We start from the raw sequence: 22,711 nt of genomic DNA, 5'->3' as shown, positions 1-22,711 counted from the left end.
TATTTATAATCTGGAGCAAAGCATTGTCCAAGAAAGGGAGAGCAGTCTTCAGAAGATGAGTAGGAATAGGATCTAGTAGACTAGTTGTAGATTTTGATGAAGAGATTGTGGAAGTGAGGTCTAATATGTCAATAGGTGTAAATGAATTCAACGTTGTTCGTCTCATCTGTGAGTCAATTATGTTTTCGCTACCGTTCAACAATGGAGTACGAATATTTGGTGAGACTGACTGGATATTAATCTTATCTCTAATTGTTTCAATTTTGTCATTGAAAAAGTTCATGAAGTCATTACTGTTTAGGCAAATAGGGATAGATTCGGTTACTTCGGTGTGGCTCTTCGTCAGGCGGGAGATAAAGAGAAATTTTGTATCGTTTTTGTTTTCTTCGATCAGCGAGGAATAGTAGGTTGACTTGGCCTCGTTGAGTGCTTTTTTGTAGGTGATAAGGCTATCTTTCCATGCTTGCCGAAAAACTTCCAATTTAGTGGTACGCCATTTTTGTTCAAGTTTACGCGCTGTTTGTTTGAGTGTTTTTGTCTGTGTGGTATACCATGGAGCACGCCTTACTTGTTTTCTCATTCTCTTTTTGAGTGGTGCTACTGAATCAAGGGTTGAGCGTAATGAGTTCATCACATTATCAGTTAACAAGTCGACCTCAGCTGGATTAAGGAAAGGGCCTTCTGATAGGCCTACCACATGAGTCCGGGATGGGCTGGATTAAGGAAAGGGCCTTCTGATAGGCCTACCACATGAGTCCGGGATGGGCTGGATTAAGGAAAGGGCCTTCTGATAGGCCTACCACATGAGTCCGGAATGGGCTGGATTAAGGGATGGGGCTTCTGATAGGCTACCACATGAGTCCGGAATGGGGCAAGCGTAAGCGAAATCTTTTCTAGAAAGTCTGCATTAGTTTTTTCAGATACGCCGCGGCTGTAGTATTCAGCTAAATTAGGTACTGCATGTTGTAATGTCATTGTAAAAGTAATTAGATGGTGGTCAGTTAAGGTCGGGTGTTGTGGCAAGATTGTTAACTGCTCTATGTTTATGCCGTATGACAAGACTAGATCAATAGTATGGTTATGTCGGTGCGTGGGTGAATTAACATTTTGGCAGAACCCGACATGGTCAATTAGGGATTGAAATGCAATTGTGAGACAATTGTGCACATTATCCATATGAATATTAAAATCACCCAATATAAGTATTTTTTCTGTTTGGATAGTTAAAGTGGAAAGGAAATCAGAAAATTCCTCTAAGAATTCAGAGTAGGGGCCAGGGGGTCTGTACAATGTGACCACAGTTACAGGCTGATCAGTTTTCCAGTCTGGTGGTAAAAAATTGAGGACTAGAACTTCAAAAGATTTAAACTTGTGTGTGAGCTTGGGAGATGTGAGAAGACTAGATTGATAGATTGTAGCTACTCCACCTCCCCTGCCAGTGTGGCGTGGTACATGATAATTCAAATGGGAGGGAGGTGTTGACTCATTTAATGGAAGGTATTCATCTGGTTTAAGCCAGGTTTCAGTAAGACACATAACATCTATATGATTGTCAGTAATAATTTCATTAACCAAGGCAGTTTTACTTGACAGTGATCGAATATTAAGTAAAGCAAGTGTAAGTTGCGTTTTTGGAGGAATTTGCTTCACCGGAGAAGTTTTTATCGTAATAAGATTGCTACTAATAATTCCCCTAGTGGGTCGAGTAAGAGTTGACAGTCTTGGTACAGACACCCTCTCTATTTGGCCTTGTATGCCCTGTATACCTGGGTGACTGTTAGGACAGCAGAGATCTGTGTAAGACCTTATCTCTGCTTCCTGGATCTCTGGTTCGTCAGGAACTAGCCTCGGTTAAGTGACGGTCTATGTTCCTTGAAAGGAGGGCAGTACCCTCCCATGTGGGATGGATACCGTCTCTTTTCAACAGTCCAGGTTTCCCCCAGAAGGAGCTAAAGTTATCTATGAAGCCCACATTGTTATTGGCACAGCACTTTGACAGCCATCGGTTGAGGTCCGAAATTCTGCTGAGCATTTCATCACCTCTTTTAATGGGTATGGGTCCAGAGAAAGTTACATAGTCAGACATCTGTTGCGCGAACCTGCACACGGAGATAAAGTTTTGTATGGTGATCTCCGATTGACGCAATCGGACGTCATTAGTGCCAGTGTGGATAACTATTTTCGAGTATTTACGATTAGCTTTAGCCAGCACTTTCAAATTTGATTCGATGTCGTTAGCTCTGGCCCCAGATATCGATTTTACTATGGCCGATGGAGTCGCTAGCATCACGTTTCGTATAGTAGAAGCGCCAATGACCAGAGTAGCAGGTTTCTCGGTTTCTCTAGCTAAGGGGGAGAATCTATTAGGAACATGAATAGGTAGGCCTCAATGGACTAATTTGATATTTTACAGTAGGTACTATTAATTGAAATCCCTAACTTCACAACAGTTCATGAAATGTGGGGTGATGACAGCCACCACCCCTGCCACTGGCAAGATAGGCCTACAATATCAGTCCCCGCAGACTTAGGTGCTATTTTAGGTCTAAAATGCTTTGTGAATTACTCTTAGTCAAACAAATTAGGAGTCCTAAAATTACGAGTGACACGCCCATTAATTTTAGTTTCTCCTAAATTCCCCAGTTAGGAGCTACTTTTAGCCTTAACTCATTGAGTGCCAAAATGCGTTGAGAGCCAAAAACGTAATATTACGTTTTTAGCTTTTTTTTTTAATTACGTAACTAGACATTCTAGCACACCTTATATGTGATTTTGGGAACTCTGTGATGAATGGAAATGAAATATATGACGATCGTGAAACTCATGAAAACGCACAATCTGGACATTTTATCTGGACATTTTATCATAACTCGCATTGCCGCTTTGGGTCGAATCAGTGACGCCCGTCAGGTCAAAGTGAGGCAGTGATGCACGTCAGGTCAAAACCAGGCCATTTTCGTGGGTCTATCTCTAGGTGGCAGTCTCGCCTGGTCTCGTTGATCACTTCCCGGAAGGTTTACACAAGTAAGTAACAGGCAACACTTCATATTTCATGAAAAACAGCGATTTTGATGAAAACTAGCCACTGTTTAGCTTGGGATTTCTCAGGAACAGAGGCATGTAGAAATACACGGTTTGCACCCACCGATAGCTTTAATCGAGCTATTGTATGTGTTCATAGCTATAACACAGAATATGCTGTGGCTGTACAAAAATCATCAACAATGGTCTAGATTGCTGGCACTCTAGGACAAAGCTCCCGAAAACAGCTTGGCATTCAATGAGTTAACATTCTTTGTGAATATGGGCCCAGACTGACCTGCAGAGCAAATTCAATGTTAAGGCCCGTACACACAAGTCCGATTTTCGGGACGAAATATTCACACTAAATCACGCAGCCTATTAAACACATGCATTCGTATTAGTCTGTACACACCGAAGACGAAATTCGTTGCGATTAAAAACATTTTTGCAACGGTCTCATTTCATGCGAAATTTCGCATGCGAAAAAGAGCTGTTGACCAATCAAATAATGATTTTGCAGGGTTCCATTGATGTCACAATAGAACGACGAGCAGAAAAAAAGCTGATAGATTGGGTGATCCTACTGCTCACGATGACTAGTCTCCTTAATAGGCCTATATGCCAAAGTTACAAAGAGTTTACGTTACAGTAGACTCTCTCAGGTGTTCAAGAGTACTCCTGACGAACTTCTTACGTAGTGCGAACTCCTTACAGACAGCTTTCCCCACTTCTTACCACCGTCCCATTTTACACTCAACCAAAAACAATGAAATCTCACTACTTCTTACTGCACATATTTGCAATGAAAAAATACAACATGCATTCAAGGAAATGGAAGTTTTAAGAATAGGTCATGGTAGGCTATGCTGCTGACAACAGCATTATGTCCAGGGTTACCACTATTGTAAATTTGCCTCACATTTCCTGGTGCGTTAACTTTGCTTTATGCTTTATAACTGAAGTAGCCCAATGTGGAACTCTGAAAAACTTTCTGTGGATCTGGTAAGCTAATAACTGGTAGGCTATCATTATTAGCTTTTGCTGTGTGTTGGATCATCGTCATACAAGCTGATCAATTTTTACCACTTGTTGCAGCAGTGCGATTTTATCCCATGCTCATTTCTACAGGCTGTCTCTGTGCCTCCGCTCCTTAGCAGATACATTTTGACGTAGCCTGCGTGTGAAATGGTTTCGTGAGATGTACATGATATAGGCTATGGCCGTTTTATAGCGTGTTGGCGTATAGCATTTTGGCATGTAACATTTTAAATGAGGCCTTGCCTACACTACAACTTGTTAGGCTACACCAGTCCACCCAAATGGCATACCTCGAATCCAATATGCGGGCACCCCTGGCTGCAGCTTGCAGATCGGGGCTGGGCTCAATGTGGGGCAGAGTGCAACGTTGAGCTCAGCCCAAAATCAGCTCGTCATTCCCTGCTGACCTCTCTGTGTCCGTCTATTTACCCGGACTCGGAGTTCAAATCTTTCTCAAGGAAGAATGCTTAACTGGGGTGGGTGTATGGTGCACTAATAGACACTAATAGACACTAATGGAATAGACAAGGGATGGCCGTAAGCTTTAATTTCCCCAGCACCTCTCAAGCCAATGCACGGTTCCATGAATGATCAAGGCTATAATCTGTTTCAAATCTTGATGATTTTATGAGTTCTCCCTGCTTACTGAAAGTCGCTGTGTGAACCTGCGTGACGTGAGTGCGAAATAGAATGCGAAATATTAAAATAATCGCATCGGACTTGGTGTGTACACTTTGAGTGCAAAAATTTCACACACTAATTTTTCGCATTTTCGCACTGTTATTTCGTATCGTATCTGGTGTGTTCGGGCCTTTAGTCTGGGTTCATGTGTGAAGATGCACTACACTGTTTTAGAACACAGTTTAATTCAATGAGCTTTTGCAAATGTGCCTGTCCGTAATAGTCTGCAGGTGTGGGTAATTGATTAATTGGGCCACACCCACTCTGGGACACTTTAAAGGGGTTTTGGTTTATGGCAGAGATTTGTACATTGATGTGTAATACCCATTTTATAACAGTTTGTTAAATTAAAAACAAGTATCTTTACTGTTTAAAAAATGCACGATGGTGTACACTTGATTTATTTTGATGTTATGAATTGGTAAATTCCATCTTCATTACAGGATTGTGGTTGATGGTGTGCCACAAATTAATTGCTTATATGTATACACTTATCCTCTTATAACATTACAAATCTTTCAGGTGTGTGTGTGTGTTTATGTATGTGTATGTGATTTGGCATGAGAATGGTCTGCGAAAGATCACTTGATTGTGTTGATTTATCGGGGCACATTGTATCCCTTACATTTATCCATCTCTGCAATATTTTGTCTTTATTTGTGTTGTTATGCAGACTTGCTGAATGCAAACTCTCAGAGAACGCCTGTGGAGTTGTGGCTGCTGTTCTACAGTCACCAAACTCCCTGACAGAGCTGGACCTGAGTCACAATGACCTGGGGGATTCTGGAGTTCAGCTTCTCTCTAAGGGACTGTCTAGTCCTAACTGCAAACTGCAGACATTAAGGTTGGTGTTAGACATGTCTTTGTAAAGGATTATTGTTAGGACTAGTGTGGCACATTATGGTTTGGTTGGTGTTTTATATGTGTTTTAAGGCCTGTCCACACCAAGTCCAATTTTTCAGATGAAATTCACACAAAATTAAGCAGGTTAATAAACACAGTTATTCTAATTAGTCTGTACTCACCGAGGACGGAATTTGTTGCAATGAAAAAAAAACATTCGAAACTGTCTCGTTTGATGTGAAATATCGTATGCGATAGAGGTCCTGACCAATCAAATAATGATTTTGCAGGGTTCCGATGTCATCGATGTCATGGTTTTGAAAGTGGGATGAAAAAGTTACTAAAAAGGCTACAAGCTGTCATAACAGTACAGTCACAGAGGTTGATAGTCACGTATCGTAACCATGCTAATTACCAACCAATTATTTTGAAAATTCTAAAACAACTATTGTTTTTTAACACTTCAAAATAACATTTGATAAATGAACCTTACATTTTTCAGTAACCATAGGTGTGTAGATTTGAACAAAATCTAGTTTGGTTCTTACCGGGGCTTTTACTGCCTGAAATATCCAATTTTTTTTACCTATTCCCAACACACGGTTAGCCTGAGAATTCATGTCGCAATTCAAAATTCCACTGGAGCTCCAAGCAGATTTGTACACACAGCCTTACAAGACTGATACACTTATGGTGTGGGTGCTTGCGTTTCTTTAGGAATCCGTCTTGGTTTGTATAGAAATGAATATTAAGTGACACATACACGTAAGAGGTTGGTCATACGGGAGGGTTGGTAATACGTGACGTTCCGATATTCTTTTCAAGACGTGGCAGTTTCTTGAGGGAAGTTAACTTTCACATTAACGTTGAAGTCATTTGGTGGCTGAAGCAGTAACTGCAAGTGCTAAATAGATCAGCAAGAGAGTATTAACACATCCCGGTACAAACATCTTGGGAGCTGTTTACTGTCGATCGGGAAGGACAGAGAAGAGGGAGTGTCTGCCATAGTGAGACTAACTTAGCGTTAACGTTACAACTTGGTGGACGTTGGAAAAGCCTTGAGTGGAAACCGTTAGCCTGGAAGCTCACCGCGCGCGTAGCCAACTTTCCCAACTCAACAGCGATTCTCAGGGCAACAGTTGCCTCTCGTCTTGCCTGCCCACCAGTGACCAGTCTCTGCTGCTGGCCCTGCTAAGAGGTGTTTGTGTTTGTTGTTTGTCGCCTCAAATGTACTGTAGCCTACGGTTTGCTTTACACATTCTTTTAGCGACCTAGTGGCACAGTCAACGTAGATTAAGCCTACACCAACTGGCCTGTAGGTGGCCAGAGACAGTTTTCTGTGAATATCTCGAAAACCGTAGGGCCATTACCACTTATTTCATGTATAGCGCCCCCTAGTTAAAAATTAAAAAGCAAAACATTAGGTGTTTTCATCACAATATCTCTGGCTGACATGGTCAAAACTGCACGAAATTGAAAGTGTAGGATCATTATGACACCCTCCGAATGCATGCCAAGTTTCATGGACTTTCGTTCATGGGGGGCCTTACAATAAAATAATTTATGTGTACATTTAGTGACCGTACACCAACAAGGATTCCCGGGACACTGAAAGACTGGGGTACACGAAACTTGGTGGGCATGTAACCCCACATGGATAGCATGGAACCATCGTTTTTCGTTTTGATCTGTAGCCCCCCCGCTGGACTGGACCCCCCGAAAGGAGGGTAGGGCCTAGGATGACTTTTTTGCATATGTTTGCCTCCAGGGGTCATGTAAACCCATTCCATATGCACACATGTGCATAAACAGATACACACGCACACACATACATTCAGAGTAATCCTATGTATGACACATACTCACACAGTAGACATATATACGCATGCATGCACATGCACACACACAGGCACATAAACAGGCAAACACACAAGCACATGCACATGCACGCACACACACCCACCCACACACCCATAAACATAAACATGTACACGCACACATGCACACAATTCAAGAATTTCTCAGAATTATGAACAGGCAAGATGGGGGTGGGGTTGTATAAAATGTATATTACATGTGAAATCTATGAACTAATCATGTTTTGGTACTTGTTGTCTAGCAGATACCAGTGAGAATTGAGTGTGCATAATGCAATTCAGTGAGACGGTTAGAATCATATATGCCTTTCAGCGTGACTTATTTTTGTGGAAAACGTGCTTGACTGGGCGGCGGTCATATTTTGTACCGCTCTGCGGTACACCTAGTTACTATATATTTTTAGGGGGCTTTTGATCATCTTAGGGTGGCTTCAGCTCCCCCAAAATAGGTCTAACGACGTCCTTGTGTGAAATGATGGTTAGGTGGTGGCGAAAGCTGTCTGTGGTGGAGTTCTCACTCTTGAAAACCTGGGAAAGTCTGATGTAACGTAAATTCTTTGTGACTTTGGCATATAGGCCTAATGAGACATATCTCATATACAATATCATACAATACAATATCATACATTGTGTCAGCCTTTTCTGCTTGTCATTTTACTTATGACATCGCTGACATCGGAACCCTATAAAAAGCCATTATTTAATTGGTGAGGAACTCTATTGCATACGAAATTTGATGTCCGAGTTGTCCGTTGAGGCTGGACTGTCATCATCAGCGTTCTAATGTCCGTTTGATGCTGATGTCCGAGTCCCGTTGAGGCTGGACTGTCATCATCAGCGTTCTAAGGGTGGCGCTTAGCGACAGGTCAATTAGAAGTGAATTATATTCATACCCCGGTGCACACAGCAATGTGTCCTATTAGTACCCCGTCTGGTACAAATATCAATGTATGCTATTCGTACCCCGGTGCACACAGCAATGTGTTGTTCTATTAATACCCCGTCTGGTACAAATACCAGTGTATGCTATGTGTACCAGTGCATTTATTCTGGCATATTGATCACACAATGTAATAACTAGATGTACCGCAGAGCGGTACAAAATATGACGCCGCCCAGTCCAGCACATTTTTTCCACAAAAATAAGTCACGCTTGTCAAATTGTGTTCATTTTCTACTTTGTTCCTTTTTTGTGTGTTTGTAATTGAGTGTTTGCAGAGTGTGTGGTTGTTTTTGTGTATATGTGTTTTGTGTGTGTTTGTGTGTGTGTGTATGTATGTGTGTTTATGTGTTTGTGTTGTGTGTGTCATGTGTGTCCATGTACTGTATGTGTGTGTGCATGTGTAGTGTGTGTGTGTGTGTGTGTGTGTGTGTGTATGTATGTGTGTTTATGTGTTTGTGTTGTGTGTGTCATGTGTGTCCATGTACTGTATGTGTGTGTGCATGTGTGTAGTATGTGTGTGTGTGTGTGTGTGTGTTTATGTGTCTTTGTGTATGTGTGTTTTTATGTGTGTGTGTGTGTGTGTGTGTGTGTGTGTGTGTGTTTATGTGTCTTTGTGTATGTGTGTTTTTATGTGTGTGTGTGTGTGTGTGTGTTTTTATGTGTCTTTGTGTATGTGTGTTTTTATGTGTGTGTGTGTGTGTGCATGTGTGTGTGTGTGTCTTTATGTATGTGTAGATAAATAAAGCAAATCAGGGAACCACATTCTCTTTGCGATAAGTGCCATGCGATCTTTAACAACCATGGTGAGTCAGGACCTCAATTTAACATCCATGCAAAGGAAAACATCTCCTGCAGTACAGTGTCCCTGTCACTGCAATAGGACATTGGGATTGATATTTGTTTGGTGGCTTTTGGCCACAGGGAAGAGTGCCACCTACTGGCCAGCCACCAACACCACTTCCAGCAGGAACCTACTCTTGCAAGGAGGTGTCTTATCCAAGTACTTACTAAGCCTGCTTAGCTTCAGTAATTCAGCAAAGTCAGGGTATCTGCTGGTCTGGCCGCTGGCTAAAAACAAAAGGTGAAAGGCATATATGATTCTAACCGTCTCACTGAATTGCATTATGCACACTCAATTCTCACTGGTATCTGCTAGACAACAAGTATGAAAACATGATTAGTTCATAGATTTCACATGTAAAATACATTTTATACAACCCCACCTCCATCTTGCCTGCTCATAATTCTGAGAAATTCTTGAATTGTGTGCATGTTCGTGTTTGTGTGTGTGTGTGTGTGTGTGTGTGTGTGTGTGTGTGTGTGTGTGTGTGTGTGCGTGCGTGCATGTCCTTGTGGGTGTGCCTGTGTGTGTGCATGTGCATGCATGCATACATATGTCTACTGTGTGTGTATGTGTTATACGTATGTTTACTGTGAATGTATGTGATCACTTGATTGTGTTGATTTATCGGGGCACATTGTATCCCTTAGATTTATCCATCTCTGCAATACTTTGTCTTTATTTTTTGTTGTTATGCAGACTTGCTGAATGCAAACTCTCAGAGAAGTCCTGTGGAATTGTGGCTGCTGTTCTACAGTCACCAAACTCCCTGACAGAGCTGGACCTAAGTCACAATGACCTGGGGGATTCTGGAGTTCAGCTTCTCTCTAAGGGACTGTCTAGTCCTAACTGCAAACTGCAGACATTAAGGTTGGTGTTAGACATGTCTTTGTAAAGGATTATTATTAGGACTAGTGTGGCACATTATGGTTTGGTTGGTGTTTTATGTGTCTTAAGGACTGTCCACACCAAGTCCAATTTTTCGGATGAAATTCACACAAAATTAAGCAGGTTAATAAACACAGTTATTCTAATTAGTCTGTACTCACTGAGGACGAAATGAAAATGAAAAAAAAAAAATGCAATAATAAAAAAAAAAACATTCGAAACTGTCTCGTTTGATGTGAAATTTCGTATGCAATAGAGTTCCTGACCAATTAAATAATTACTTTTTATAGGGTTCCGATGTCAGCGATGTCATAAGTAAAATGACAAGCAGAAAAGGCTGACACAATGTATGATATTGTATTGTATGATATTGTATATGAGATATGTCTCATTAGGCCCTATATGCCAAAGTCACAAAGAATTTACGTTACATCAGACTTTCCCAGGTTTTCAAGAGTGAGAACTCCACCACAGACAGCTTTCCCCACCACCTAACCATCATTTCACACAAGGACGTCGTTAGACCTATTTTGGGGGAGCTGAAGCCACCCTAAGATGATCAAAAGCCCCCTAAAAATATATAGTAACTAGGTGTACCGCAGAGCGGTACAAAATATGACCGCCGCCCAGTCAAGCACATGTTTTCCACAAAAATAAGTCACGCTGAAACGCATATATGATTCTAACCGTCTCACTGAATTGCATTATGCACACTCAATTCTCACTGGTATCTGCTAGACAACAAGTACCAAAACATGATTAGTTCATAGATTTCACATGTAATATACATTTTATACAACCCCACCCCCATCTTGCCTGTTCATAATTCTGAGAAATTCTTGAATTGTGTGCATGTGTGCGTGTACATGTTTATGTTTATGGGTGTCTGGGTGTGTGGGTGGGTGTGTGTGCGTTAGGGTGCATCAAGTGCCCCTTTTTCCCTCAAAAACTCTTCTATGGTGAATAATATTATGCCATTTGATGAATAAACACTAAATATGAAGTTTGGTGAAGATTGATAATGATCTAGGGGTACCACAATGCACCTTTATTTTGACAATATTTCATATTTTATGGCCGATTTTGGTTATTTTCCAATAATCTTCTTTACACTACATTTAAACGTAACAATGTCAATTAATGACATATCTAGCTTCTGTTTACAAAAAACAGAACAGCTGCATGCATTTTGAAACATTTAATTCAATACATGTATGTCTAATATTTACATTTGTTGGTGAACATTGTACATTTTCCTTAGCACATTATCCGCATTGAGCACTAACTCCTTTCCTTAGCATCTCTAATTTTCAAAAACTCTGCAGTTGGAATTAAATTTATGATAACATATCAACACAAACTAAACTATTTGGAACATAATTATACAGTCTTTAGTAGTTGTGTCAAACACCATTGCAGCAATTGCATCAGTACACTACCAATCTGCCAAAAGCTGCCCGTATGTTCTCAGCAATGTTTCTTCCAGTCTCACCCTTGCCAACTTCCTGAAGTGGCATCACACTCAAAAGTTTTGTGCCATGTTCACCTGACAACAACACAGCACATCATTCCTCCTTATGGTAAGGCTCCTCTAATGTGCCTAGTTTTTCATCCCAATGTAATGCCATGTTATTGGGAGGACTCTAGGATTCCTCAATGTCTTCTGAGATTTTTAAGCATGGTTTTCAATCAAACCTGTCCAGGCTGGCATATGAGAGAGAAAACTTGTCCGATCTCCACTATTTCACATAAATAGTGATGACATTGATGATGATATTTTGCCCCTCTTCATAACAGAAATGACATCAGGATGGGCAGCAAAATCATGGGACAAAGTTTTGGGTCTCCAGTTTTCCTTGTCCTGCGATGTGGTATAACTGAATTGAGCCTTGAAAGTCAGGATCAACTTGAGAAGAAGTTTCTGGAACTGGACAATTTTCGACCTCCTCAACAATATCACTGCTTACTATTTCTTTTGGAGATTTTCTCAGCTCCTCCTTCTCCCTTCTCCTCCTTTCTTGTTCTTCTCTCATATATTTCCTTTTATGTTTGCCTTGAGATAGCACATCTGCTTCTGACCAACATGCCTTGTCTGTCTTCATGGACTCTAGAAAAGCCCTATCTTCTTCATCTCTGAACTTGTCTGCTTCATGGTGCCACAACTGGCAGGTCTTTGACAGAAACTCTTTAAATTGGTTACTGGTTCCTCTACTCACTTCTGGAATCTTTGACATTTCCTTGGCCTTATTATACAGATTCTTTAGAAAATTTAGACAGTTGTCATATTCCTTGATCAGTTTATCTGCCTTTAGGTAAAATGGCAGTATTTGGTCAAACACATACTCTGCGGCTTCTTGGTTGACTGATGATTGTTTACCTTTGCATTCAATTTTGATAAAGCTGTACGTGCACTTCAGCACATCAACATTGGAAGGAAGCTCCTCTCAAAATGAAAGTATCTTCAGTTATATGGGAATCCCCAAGCCAAGGCACAATAGTTTTTTACTTGGTATTCATCTTAGCACCGGCAAGTTAATGCTCACCTTTGTTGCTCGACTGCTTGATTTAAGTAAAACTAACTTGCTAAATAAAGCAATATTTTTTAGTTCATGACATGAAGAGTTTCAATATTTGATATACCAACACTCTCTTAATGACATTTGGCAACCTAGCTCTGCACTTTTCAGCATGGACTCTGCATCTCCCATGACTACAAGGCTTGTTCGTTTAAAAAGTGTTTGTCCGAGAGTTTTACGTGTTCGTCTCGTCTTACTACGTCGTACTACAAGTACAGCAGGCAGTTTTTAATTGACATCTGCAAAAGCAAGTTTTGCAGCGTTCTGGACTTTGCAACAGAGACGCTAAAGGAACTCGGATTACTCCGGCCTGCAACAACACCGGACTCGCCTGCTACTCCTCCCCTGGAAAGAAAGCGTCGGAAGCGGTGTGCGAGGAAGCAGAAGAGGGGCAAGCGCGGAGGCGTCCGGGCCAGGCTAGCGGCCAGCCCAACTCGCCCAGCAATACCATCCATTCTCCTGGCAAATGTACGATCACTGGACAACAAAATGGATCACATACGACTGCTGAGATCAACGAACCGGACAGTAAGTAACTGCTGTGTGCTCGTCTTCACTGAGACTTGGTTAAATGACAACATTCCGGACTCTGCTGTACAACTGGAGCAGCTAGCATGCTATCGAGCAGACAGGGCCATTGTAAAGGGAGGTAAATCACGAGGAGGAGGAATCTGTGTTTACATCCGTGACGAATGGTGCCGGGACACTGTAGTAGTATGCAAACACTGCTCACCACTGGCAGAGTTTATGATCATAAAGTGCCGTCCTTTTTACCTGCCAAGGGAAATTACCGCGATTCTGCTAGTCGCAGTATACATCCCGCCTACCAACAACAACAGCGATAAGAACGCGGCTCTTAGTGAACTGTACCAGGCTGTCAGTGAACAACAGACAGCACACCCAGACGGTTTCACCATCTTCACTGGAGATTTTAACCATGCTGATCTCAAAACTGTACTTCCAAAGCTACACCAGCATGTTGATTTTCCAACAAGAGGAGATAACATCCTGGACCTGGTCTACACTACACACAAAGGAGCATACAAAGCCACCCCCCTCCCCCACATTGGACTTTCAGACCATATCACTGTTATGCTAATGCCCGCATACAGACAAAGGGTAAAAGCGAACAAACCGGTTCGTAAGCAGGTAAAAGTGTGGCCTGAGGGAGCCTCCGATGCTCTTCAAGACTGCTTTGACACAACAGACTGGGAAATGTTTAAGCAGGCAGCCACTTACAACAACCGGACAGACATAGAGGAGTATACAGACACTGTAACCTCTTACATCACCAAGTGCATCGATGATGTGACCCACACAAAAGACATCATCACTCGGGCTAACTGGAAGCCATAGCTGACAGGGGATGTCCTCAGGCTGCTGAGGGCCAGAGACAAAGCCTACAGAGCTGGGGATGAAGCTGGCATGAGAACAGCGAGAGCCAACCTGTCCCGTGGCATCAAGGAAGCAAAAAAGGAATACACTCACAAGATAACCACCCACTTCAAAGACAGCAGGAACGCACAAAGCCTATGGCAGGGCATTCAGGCCCTCACGGACTACAAGCCCGCGCCACAGAGCTGTGAGAGCAACATCCCTCTGCTCAACAACCTGAACCGCTTCTTTGCTCGCTTTGAAGCACAAAACAGCACCTGCCCACAGAAGACCCATCCCCCTCTACATGAGCAGCCCCTGTGCCTCTCTGCCGACAGCGTGAAGAGGACACTTGCTGCTATCAACACCCGTAAGGCAACAGGTCCAGACAACATCCCAGGTCGTGCGCTGAAGGACTGCGCAGGGGAGCTTAAGGATGTCTTCACAGACATCTTTAACACTTCCCTGAAGCAAGCCATCGTCCCATCATGTTTCAAAGCTGCCACCATCATACCTGTGCCGAAGAAAACTGCTCCATCCTGCTTCAATGACTACCGCCCTGTGGCACTGACACCCATCATCATGAAGTGCTTTGAGCGGCTTGTCATGTCACATATCAAAGCCATTCTCCCCCCCACCCTGGACCCCTTCCAGTTTGCATACCGAGCCAAGCGGTCTACAGAGGATGCAATCTGCTCTGCCCTCCACCCAGCCCTCACCCACCTGGAAAAAAGAGACTCATATGTGAGATTGCTGTTTATAGACTTCAGTTCTGCATTCAACACCATAATACCACAACAACTCATCTGCAAACTTGACAAACTGGGACTCAGTACCTACCTCTGCAACTGGCTACTGGACTTCCTCTGTCAGAGGCCCCAAGTAGTACGTGTTGGCAACAATACCTCAAGCAGCATCACACTGAGCACAGGGGCCCCCCAAGGCTGCGTGCTCAGTCCGCTGCTCTTCACCCTGCTGACGCATGACTGCACTGCAACCTACAGCAACAATCACATAGTGAAATTTGCTGACGACACAACTCTGGTGGGTCTCATCACCAAGGGCGACGAGACTCAATACAGGTTGGAGGTCGACCATCTGACCACGTGGTGCAGGGACAACAACCTCCTGCTGAACGTCAGCAAGACCAAAGAGATTGTTGTTGACTTCCGGAGAGGTCACACCCAACACCTGCCACTGACCATCGACGGTGCTGTGGTGGAGAGAGCGAGCAGCACCAAATTCCTGGGGGTGCACATCAGTAAAGACCTCTCCTGGACCACCAACACTGCATCACTGGCGAAGAGAGCTCAGCGCCGCCTGTACTTCCTGCGGAAACTCAGGCGAGCAAGTGCTCCACCAGCCATCATGACCACATTCTACCGAGGCACCATCGAGAGCATCCTCTCCAGCTGTATCGCTGTGTGGGGCGGAAGCTGCACTGAATACAACAGGAAAGCCCTGCAGCGCATAGTGAACACAGCTGGAAGGATTATTGGTGCTTCACTCCCCTCCCTGAAGGACATTTACACCACCCACCTCACCCGCAAGGCGACCAAAATTGTGAGTGATGCAAGTCACCCCGCTCACAATCTGTTTGATCTACTGCCCTCTGGGAAGAGGTACAGAAGCCTGCGCTCCCGCACTACCAGACTCACCAACAGCTTCATACACCAAGCCGTAAGGATGCTGAACTCTCTCCCTCCTCTCCCCCCTCCACCCTCAGCTACATAACATCCTGGACATTGGAGCCAAAATGGCCGCCTGCACTACTCCACTTGCACACTTGTACACTTGTACACTTTACAACTGGTGTTGTTGTCCTGAAAACACAACACTTCTGCTGCTCTTACATAACTGCACCACTATGCCACTTTCTTCTTACTTAGGTCAAACAGAACTATAGTCAATAAAAATAGTATTTTTATTGACTGTCTATGCACAATTTCAACCACATTTTGCTGCTCTTATTTTTTCATTATTATATGTGCCCTCTTATTTACTTATTTACTTACTTTTTTGTTTACTTGAATGTCATGTTTGTCTGTGGACCTAAATTGGTAAAATATGTCTTGTCTTCACCGTGGGATAGTGAGAAACGTAATTTCGATCTCTTTGTATGTCTGGAACATGTGAAGAAATTGACAATAAAGCTGACTTTGACTTTGACTTTGACTTGTACCAACATGTAGTTAAATGGCGAAAATGGCCAAAATCCGCCTAAAATCATGATAATTCAATGCATTTGTGGTACCCCTAGACAAAGTTTAATCTTTCTAAGATTTCACAGATATACTCTGTGCATGAAATGGAATATGGAAAACCACCATAGAAATTGCAGAAAGGATTTGAGGGGCATTTGATGCACCCTAGTGTGCGTGCATGTGCATGTGCTTGTGTGTTTGCCTGTTTATGTGCCTGTGTGTGTGCATGTGCATGCATGCGTATATATGTCTACTGTGTGAGTATGTGTCATACATAGGATTACTCTGAATGTATGTGTGTGCGTGTGTATCTGTTTATGCACATGTGTGCATATGGAATGGGTTTACATGACCCCTGGAGGCAAACATACGCAAAAAAGTCATCCTAGGCCCTACCCTCCTTTCGGGGGGTCCAGTCCAGCGGGGGGGCTACAGATCAAAACGAAAAACAATGGTTCCATGCTATCCATGTGGGGTTACATGCCCACCAAGTTTCGTGCACCCCAGTCTTTCAGTGTCCCGGGAATCCTTGTTGGTGTACGGTCACTAAATGTACACATAAATTATTTTATTGTAAGGCCCCCCCATGAACGAAAGTCCACGAAACTTGGCATGCATTCGGAGGGTGTCATAATGATCCTACACTTTCAATTTCGTGCAGTTTTGACCATGTCAGCCAGAGATTTTGTGATGAAAACACCTAATGTTTTGCTTTTTAATTTTTAACTAGGGGGCGCTATACATGAAATAAGTGGTAATGGCCCTACGGTTTTCGAGATATTCACAGAAAACTGTCTCTGGCCACCTACAGGCCAGTTGGTGTATAGTAACATAAATTAATTTATTATGTGGCTCCCCATGAACGGAATTCCACGAAACTTGGCATGCATTCAGAGGGTGTCATAATGATCCTACACTTCCAATTTTGTGCAGTTTTGACTATGTTTGGTCACAGATACCGGCGATTACAACACCTCATTTTTACTTTTTTGTGTTTAACTCATTGAGTGCCAATGCGTTGAGTGCCATAAACGTAATATTACGTTTTTAGCTTTTTTTTTAAATTACGAAACTAGACACTCTAACACACCTTATATGTGATTTTGGGAACTCTGTGATGAATTGAAATGAAATATATGACGATCGTGAAACTCATGAAAACGCACAATCTGGACATTTTATCTGGACATTTTATCATAACTCGGTTGCCGCTTTGGGTCGAATCAATGACGCATGCACGTCAGGTCAAAACCAGGCCATTTTCGTGGGTCTATCACTAGGTGGCAGTCTCGCCAGGTCTCGCTGATCACTTCCCGGAACGTTTACACAAGTAAGTAACAGGCAACACTTCATATTTCATGAAAGACGTTATATCTCCATTTCTAGAAAAAAAACAGCGATTTTGATGAAAACTAGCCACTGTTTAGCTTGGGATTTCTCAGGAACAGAGGCGCGTAGAAATACACGGTTTGCACCCACCGAGAGCTTAAAGCCTCACCTTTTAATCAAGCTATTGTATGTGTTCATAGCTATAACACAGAATATGCTGTGGCTGTACAAAAATCATCAACAATGGTCTAGATTGCTGGCACTCTAGGACAAAGCTCCCGAAAACAGCTTGGCATTCAATGAGTTAACTAGGTGGCGCTATACATGAAAATTAGTGGTTATGGAATGGGTTGACATGGCCCTTTGAGATCAACATAAAAAAAAATGGTCCTCCTAAACCCTACGGTTCTCGAGATATTCACAGAAAACTGTCTGCCCTGCCCTACCCTCCTTTCGGGGGGTCCAGTCCAGCGGGGGGGGCTACAGATCAAAACGAAAAAAGCTTTGCTGCGCGGCGGTCATAATATATGCGTCCGAATTCACATCTATTATTCTCTGCTGAATAGCTCTCGGAGTACTTATCTCACATACATCAAGATGTCAAACAAAAGAGCGGAACTGGAGCTTTCCAGTGATATTAGCGGCTAGGTGCTGTGAAAAACGGTTCACGTGAAAATGAACGTTGGGCATACATGACATTTCATCATATTTGCATTCACAGCACACAGCACTTCGTCCTTCTCCACCCATTACTGTCGGTGGTATACAGTATCTCACAAACTCAACGCATGGTAAATCATATAGGCTATCAGAATAAACAGCAGACCTTACCGAACACGACAATATGAAGCATTCTATTGTACAGTAGCCGTTCCCGTTCCTGAGTTTTGAAATTGCAGCAAATTTCTACATGGTATCCAACTTTGGGCTGAAATTCTAATGTAGCCTAATAGCAGTCCAAGCAACTGTGCTTTTGAATAGATATTTCTACCAGCATGCTTCAGGTGACATGAATGCAACAATCATGAGACACAAAGTATTTTCACTTGACATAAAGGCTGACATAATATATATGCATGCATGATCATCATATTTTCCCAGATATGGGTAGCCTGTTGTCTTGCAAACGATATGAAAACGATATAGCCTAGCATAATAGATATGGGTAGCCTGTTGTCTTGAAAACGATATAGCCTAGCATAATAGATATGGGTAGCCTGTTGTCTTGAAAACGATATAGCCTAGCATAATAGATATGGGTAGCCTGTTGTCTTGAAAACGATATAGCCTAGCATAATAGATATGGGTAGCCTGTTGTCTTGAAAACGATATAGCCTAGCATAATAGAGGGCCCTTACAATGACCAAAGACCTTAGTAGTACAATTACACTGAAAATACTAAGGAAGGACTTAGTATACTGAAAGGACTCATTTGATATTTTACAGTGGGTCAAGCTTGATCTGTATGCAGTAGTCTAGGCCTAAAAACAAAAACCTCTGAGCAGCAGATCAGCCAGTCCCCCGCTGAAAATGATCAGCCCGAAATTAGCTATGACTACAGGGACAAGTAGGAAGGATAATAGTGTTAACTTTAAATTATATGGTTATTTTATGTAAGAAAGAACTGTATATGACTGCAGTAGCTACATGATCAACCTATATGGCTTGTTTGCTCAGAAGTGGGTGTAGTAAAGGAGCAAATCGCCATGTAAACATGTAAACAATAGTTCAATATGCCTCTTAGTGGAATTTTGGGATACATTTCAAATGCTTTATTTCTTCCTTCCTGTTTTTGTTATGAACATTATCAACCTATCCTTGTGGAATAGTGGAATATTGGTAGCCTACTAATAAAAACTACAGGATAGTAAGAGCTGAAATGTTGCTTCTATTTATCTAATTTCCACCACCACTAAAAAAGTGGGCCGGTCATGGGCGTGAAACTCCCGGGCTGAAAAGTGGCCCCACTCTGACCCTGGTGGGTACTATTAATTGAAATCCCTAATCCCTAACTTTTCATTTCAGTTCATGAAATGTGGGGTGATGACAGCAACCCCCCTGCCACTGGCAAGATAGGCGTACAATATCAGTCCCCGCACACTGTTGTTATAATTAGCAATATAATCAGCATGGTGACATGGTGTCCCTGTTAATATAAATTAATTGAAGCCCTTTTAAGGTGTGATGATTTTTTTTTCGGCGGGCTCTATAGAATGGAATCTCACTGCAACAATGAACAGAGAACTTCTCGATGCACATGATGTGCACGAAAAGAAAAATTATGTTCATTCACAGAAATGGAATGTGCATCATGTTAGTTTAGAATAGGCTATTTAGGCATTTGAACCCAGGATGCAGTGCAGCCTGCCATAGTTTTATAGGCTATGCTGACAAGTGCTGCAGATCAGTCTCTAAGGCTATGCCCTCTTAGCAGACTTTTAACATATCATAGCCTGTGCATGTGTTATGTAACTGAGTTGATGTATGTTTAGTAACACAAGTAATGGGATAAATATTATTTATGTATGGATTTCTATGCAACGTCACAAAAACATGCGTGCGCAACAATGCTCTCCATGAAAAGAATAAAATGAGTTTTTGTGCTGAAAACTGCACCAATTCGAAATCACCATGGTTAGATTGTTCAATATGTTCAATATCCCTAACGGAATGCATGTCTTCGCCAAAAATGACAAAATACGAGGTTATATTAATAATGCAAATGAACGGCAAACTCTGAAATATAGTCTGAAATGAGATGTTATTATCATTGAGACAACAGGGGTATACAAAAAAATCTGATTGTAGCTTACAGCAGCCGACTATTTAGGTTAAGTTTATAACGTTGTGGACGGCCACCAAGCGTCTTCTGCCCCACGGCTGCGCGCGCATCTAGTTTTGTTGGTAAACGGGAAACCCGTGGGGTTTGGGTGACGTCGCACTCGCAGTCGCTGCCTAGCAACCGGGACAGTTGGAAAACAGAGAAGACATGAAGCTACACGGTTTTGACAGTGGGATGAAAAAGTTACTAAAAAGGCTACAAGCTGTCATAACAGTTCAGTCTACTGTAGTAAAGTTAGGTCGTACAGTCACTGAGGTCGATAGTCACGTATTATTTTCAGTATGAGTCTGTTGAGTCGACATTGCGGAGGTTAGCAGTACATAGTAGCTGGATGTGGCAGTTGTTTGAGGGAAGACGTTAACGTTAGTCATTTGGTGACTGAAGCGGTAAGTGCTAGCTCTAGTGCTAACTAGATCAGCAAGAGAGTATTAACACTTTCCGGTACAAACGTCTTGGGAGCTGTTTACTGTTGATCGGGAAGGACAGAGAAGAGGGAGTCTGCCATAGTGAGACTAAGTTAACGTTAACATTACAACTTGGTGGACGTTGGAAAAGCCTCGAGTGGAAACCGTTAGCCTGGAAGCTCATCGCACGCGCAGCCAACCTTCCCAACTCAACAGCGATTGTCAGGGCAACGGTCGCCTCGCGTCTTCCCTGCCCACCAGTGACCAGTCTCCGCTGCTGGTCCTGCTAAGTGTGTGTTGTGTTTGTGTGTCGCCTAAAAGGTACTGTAGCCTACGGTTTGTTTTACACATGATTAGCGACCTAGTGGAACAGACATTCTGGAGGATCAGCACAGAAGCTGTTATCCTCTACACTGAAGGATCCTCACCGCAAAGTTGAAACACTTCAGTATGTAATCTAGAGAACCAGAAACCTCAAGATGTAGTCTGGATTTATTTATTTATTTATTTATTTATTTATTTTTTGTGTTTATTTATTTAAACATACTTACATTTACATAAATGAGGATACATAGAATTGCATCCCTGTAATTCTAGTGTTGTTTACAAGTAGGCTACAGTATGTGTCCTGTTACTGTTACTGCAGAAGGACTCTGTAGTCCTCACTACAGGCAACAAATGAATCATGAATCAATCAATAATCAGCTAATCTAAATGCAGCATCAACTGTTTACACTGGTACCATTTTCTGTGCATTTCACTACATTTAGTCGATTTGATTCAAAGTAACCTTGCATAGTGATATGTTGAGTTCTGTCATAATTCTGTCAAATGTTGTTGCAGATTTGCTGACTGTAAACTCACAGATAAATCCTGTGAGATTGTTGCTTCAGTTCTACAGTCACCAAACTCCCTACTACAGCTGGACTTGAGTGACAATGACCTGGGGGATTCTGGAGTTCAGCTTCTCTCAAAAGGACTGTCCAGTTTTAACTGCAAAATACACACATTAAGGTGGGTATACATTTTATTATCATCTTAGATTTCCTGATTAGGGAGAAAAACCATGACAATATAACATCAATTGGTCAGCACCAAAAAGTAGCATTGAACATGCTGAACCTTATTGCTTATGCTTAGAGTTTCAAAATCTGTTTCTGGATTGGTCTAGTCCGTGACCCATTATGTTACAATAAAGTAATATGGCACGAGTGAGAGTGGCATCGGTAGCAGATATCACCATGGCTGTTATTTGCAATTAGGCACGAGGCCAGAGGCCAAGTACAGTGTGTTTTACATGGTGCCTGCACATTTATTTAGAGCACTGGAGCAGTTCTGTAGTCTATTGATATGTTCTATCATTTTTAGAACTATTAATAATAATGCCTATTCTTAAAGTCCACTGGCCAACAATGTCATTTAGGTGCTGAATAGATATAGTGCTGATAGGAAGTTTTTTCAGTTCCATTTTGACAACTGTAAAAACAAATGTGTCTAAGGAGGAGTGTGTACTAATTCAATAGATATCTCCTCCACACTTCGCATCACAGTCATCATATTTAATTTACTAGAGTCTCTCTCTCTCTCTCTCTCTCTCTCTCTCTCAGGCTCTCTGATTGTCTCATCTCAGAGAAGGGTTGTGGTTTTCTTGCTTCAGCTCTGTCTTCAAACCCCTCCCATTTAAAACTGCTTGATCTCAGCTACAATAATCCTGGAGAATCAGGACTGAAGCTGTTATCTGCTAGACTGGAGGATCCTGTCTGTAAACTGGAGATACTGAAGTATGTTAAAAAAGAACCCCCATTGTTGCACATTTAAACATTCAGCACGTTTTCATGCCAGGAATA

The 22,711-nt window shown here is 42.2% G+C and overlaps 2 protein-coding genes across 4 annotated transcripts in view; both read left to right on the top strand.

Moving 5' to 3' along the window:
* LOC121718967 (interferon-induced protein 44-like) overlaps nt 1–22,711 on the top strand; it is a 247,328-nt gene that overhangs the window by 119,971 nt on the left and 104,646 nt on the right. The window lies entirely within an intron of this gene.
* The window catches only part of LOC121718788 (NACHT, LRR and PYD domains-containing protein 3-like), a 1,510,793-nt gene that overhangs the window by 1,436,003 nt on the left and 52,079 nt on the right, over nt 1–22,711 (top strand). For 2 of the 3 annotated variants that reach the window (XR_006034019.1, XR_006034018.1), the window contains 4 exons: nt 5,417–5,587; nt 9,947–10,117; nt 21,708–21,878; nt 22,472–22,645. Coding sequence is in view for 1 of the 3 variants with exons in the window: in XM_042103944.1 (XP_041959878.1) it covers nt 5,417–5,587; nt 9,947–10,117; nt 21,708–21,878 (513 nt within the window). In the remaining 2 variants the exon portion in view is untranslated. The remainder of the gene's footprint in view (nt 1–5,416; nt 5,588–9,946; nt 10,118–21,707; nt 21,879–22,471; nt 22,646–22,711) is intronic. The other variant, XM_042103944.1, reaches the window with a different exon arrangement.

Source organism: Alosa sapidissima, chromosome 9, assembly GCF_018492685.1.
Source record: "Alosa sapidissima isolate fAloSap1 chromosome 9, fAloSap1.pri, whole genome shotgun sequence".
Lineage (NCBI taxonomy): Eukaryota > Metazoa > Chordata > Actinopteri > Clupeiformes > Clupeidae > Alosa > Alosa sapidissima.
Note: the sequence above shows the minus strand (reverse complement) of the source record. Positions and strands in the feature narration are given on the sequence as shown.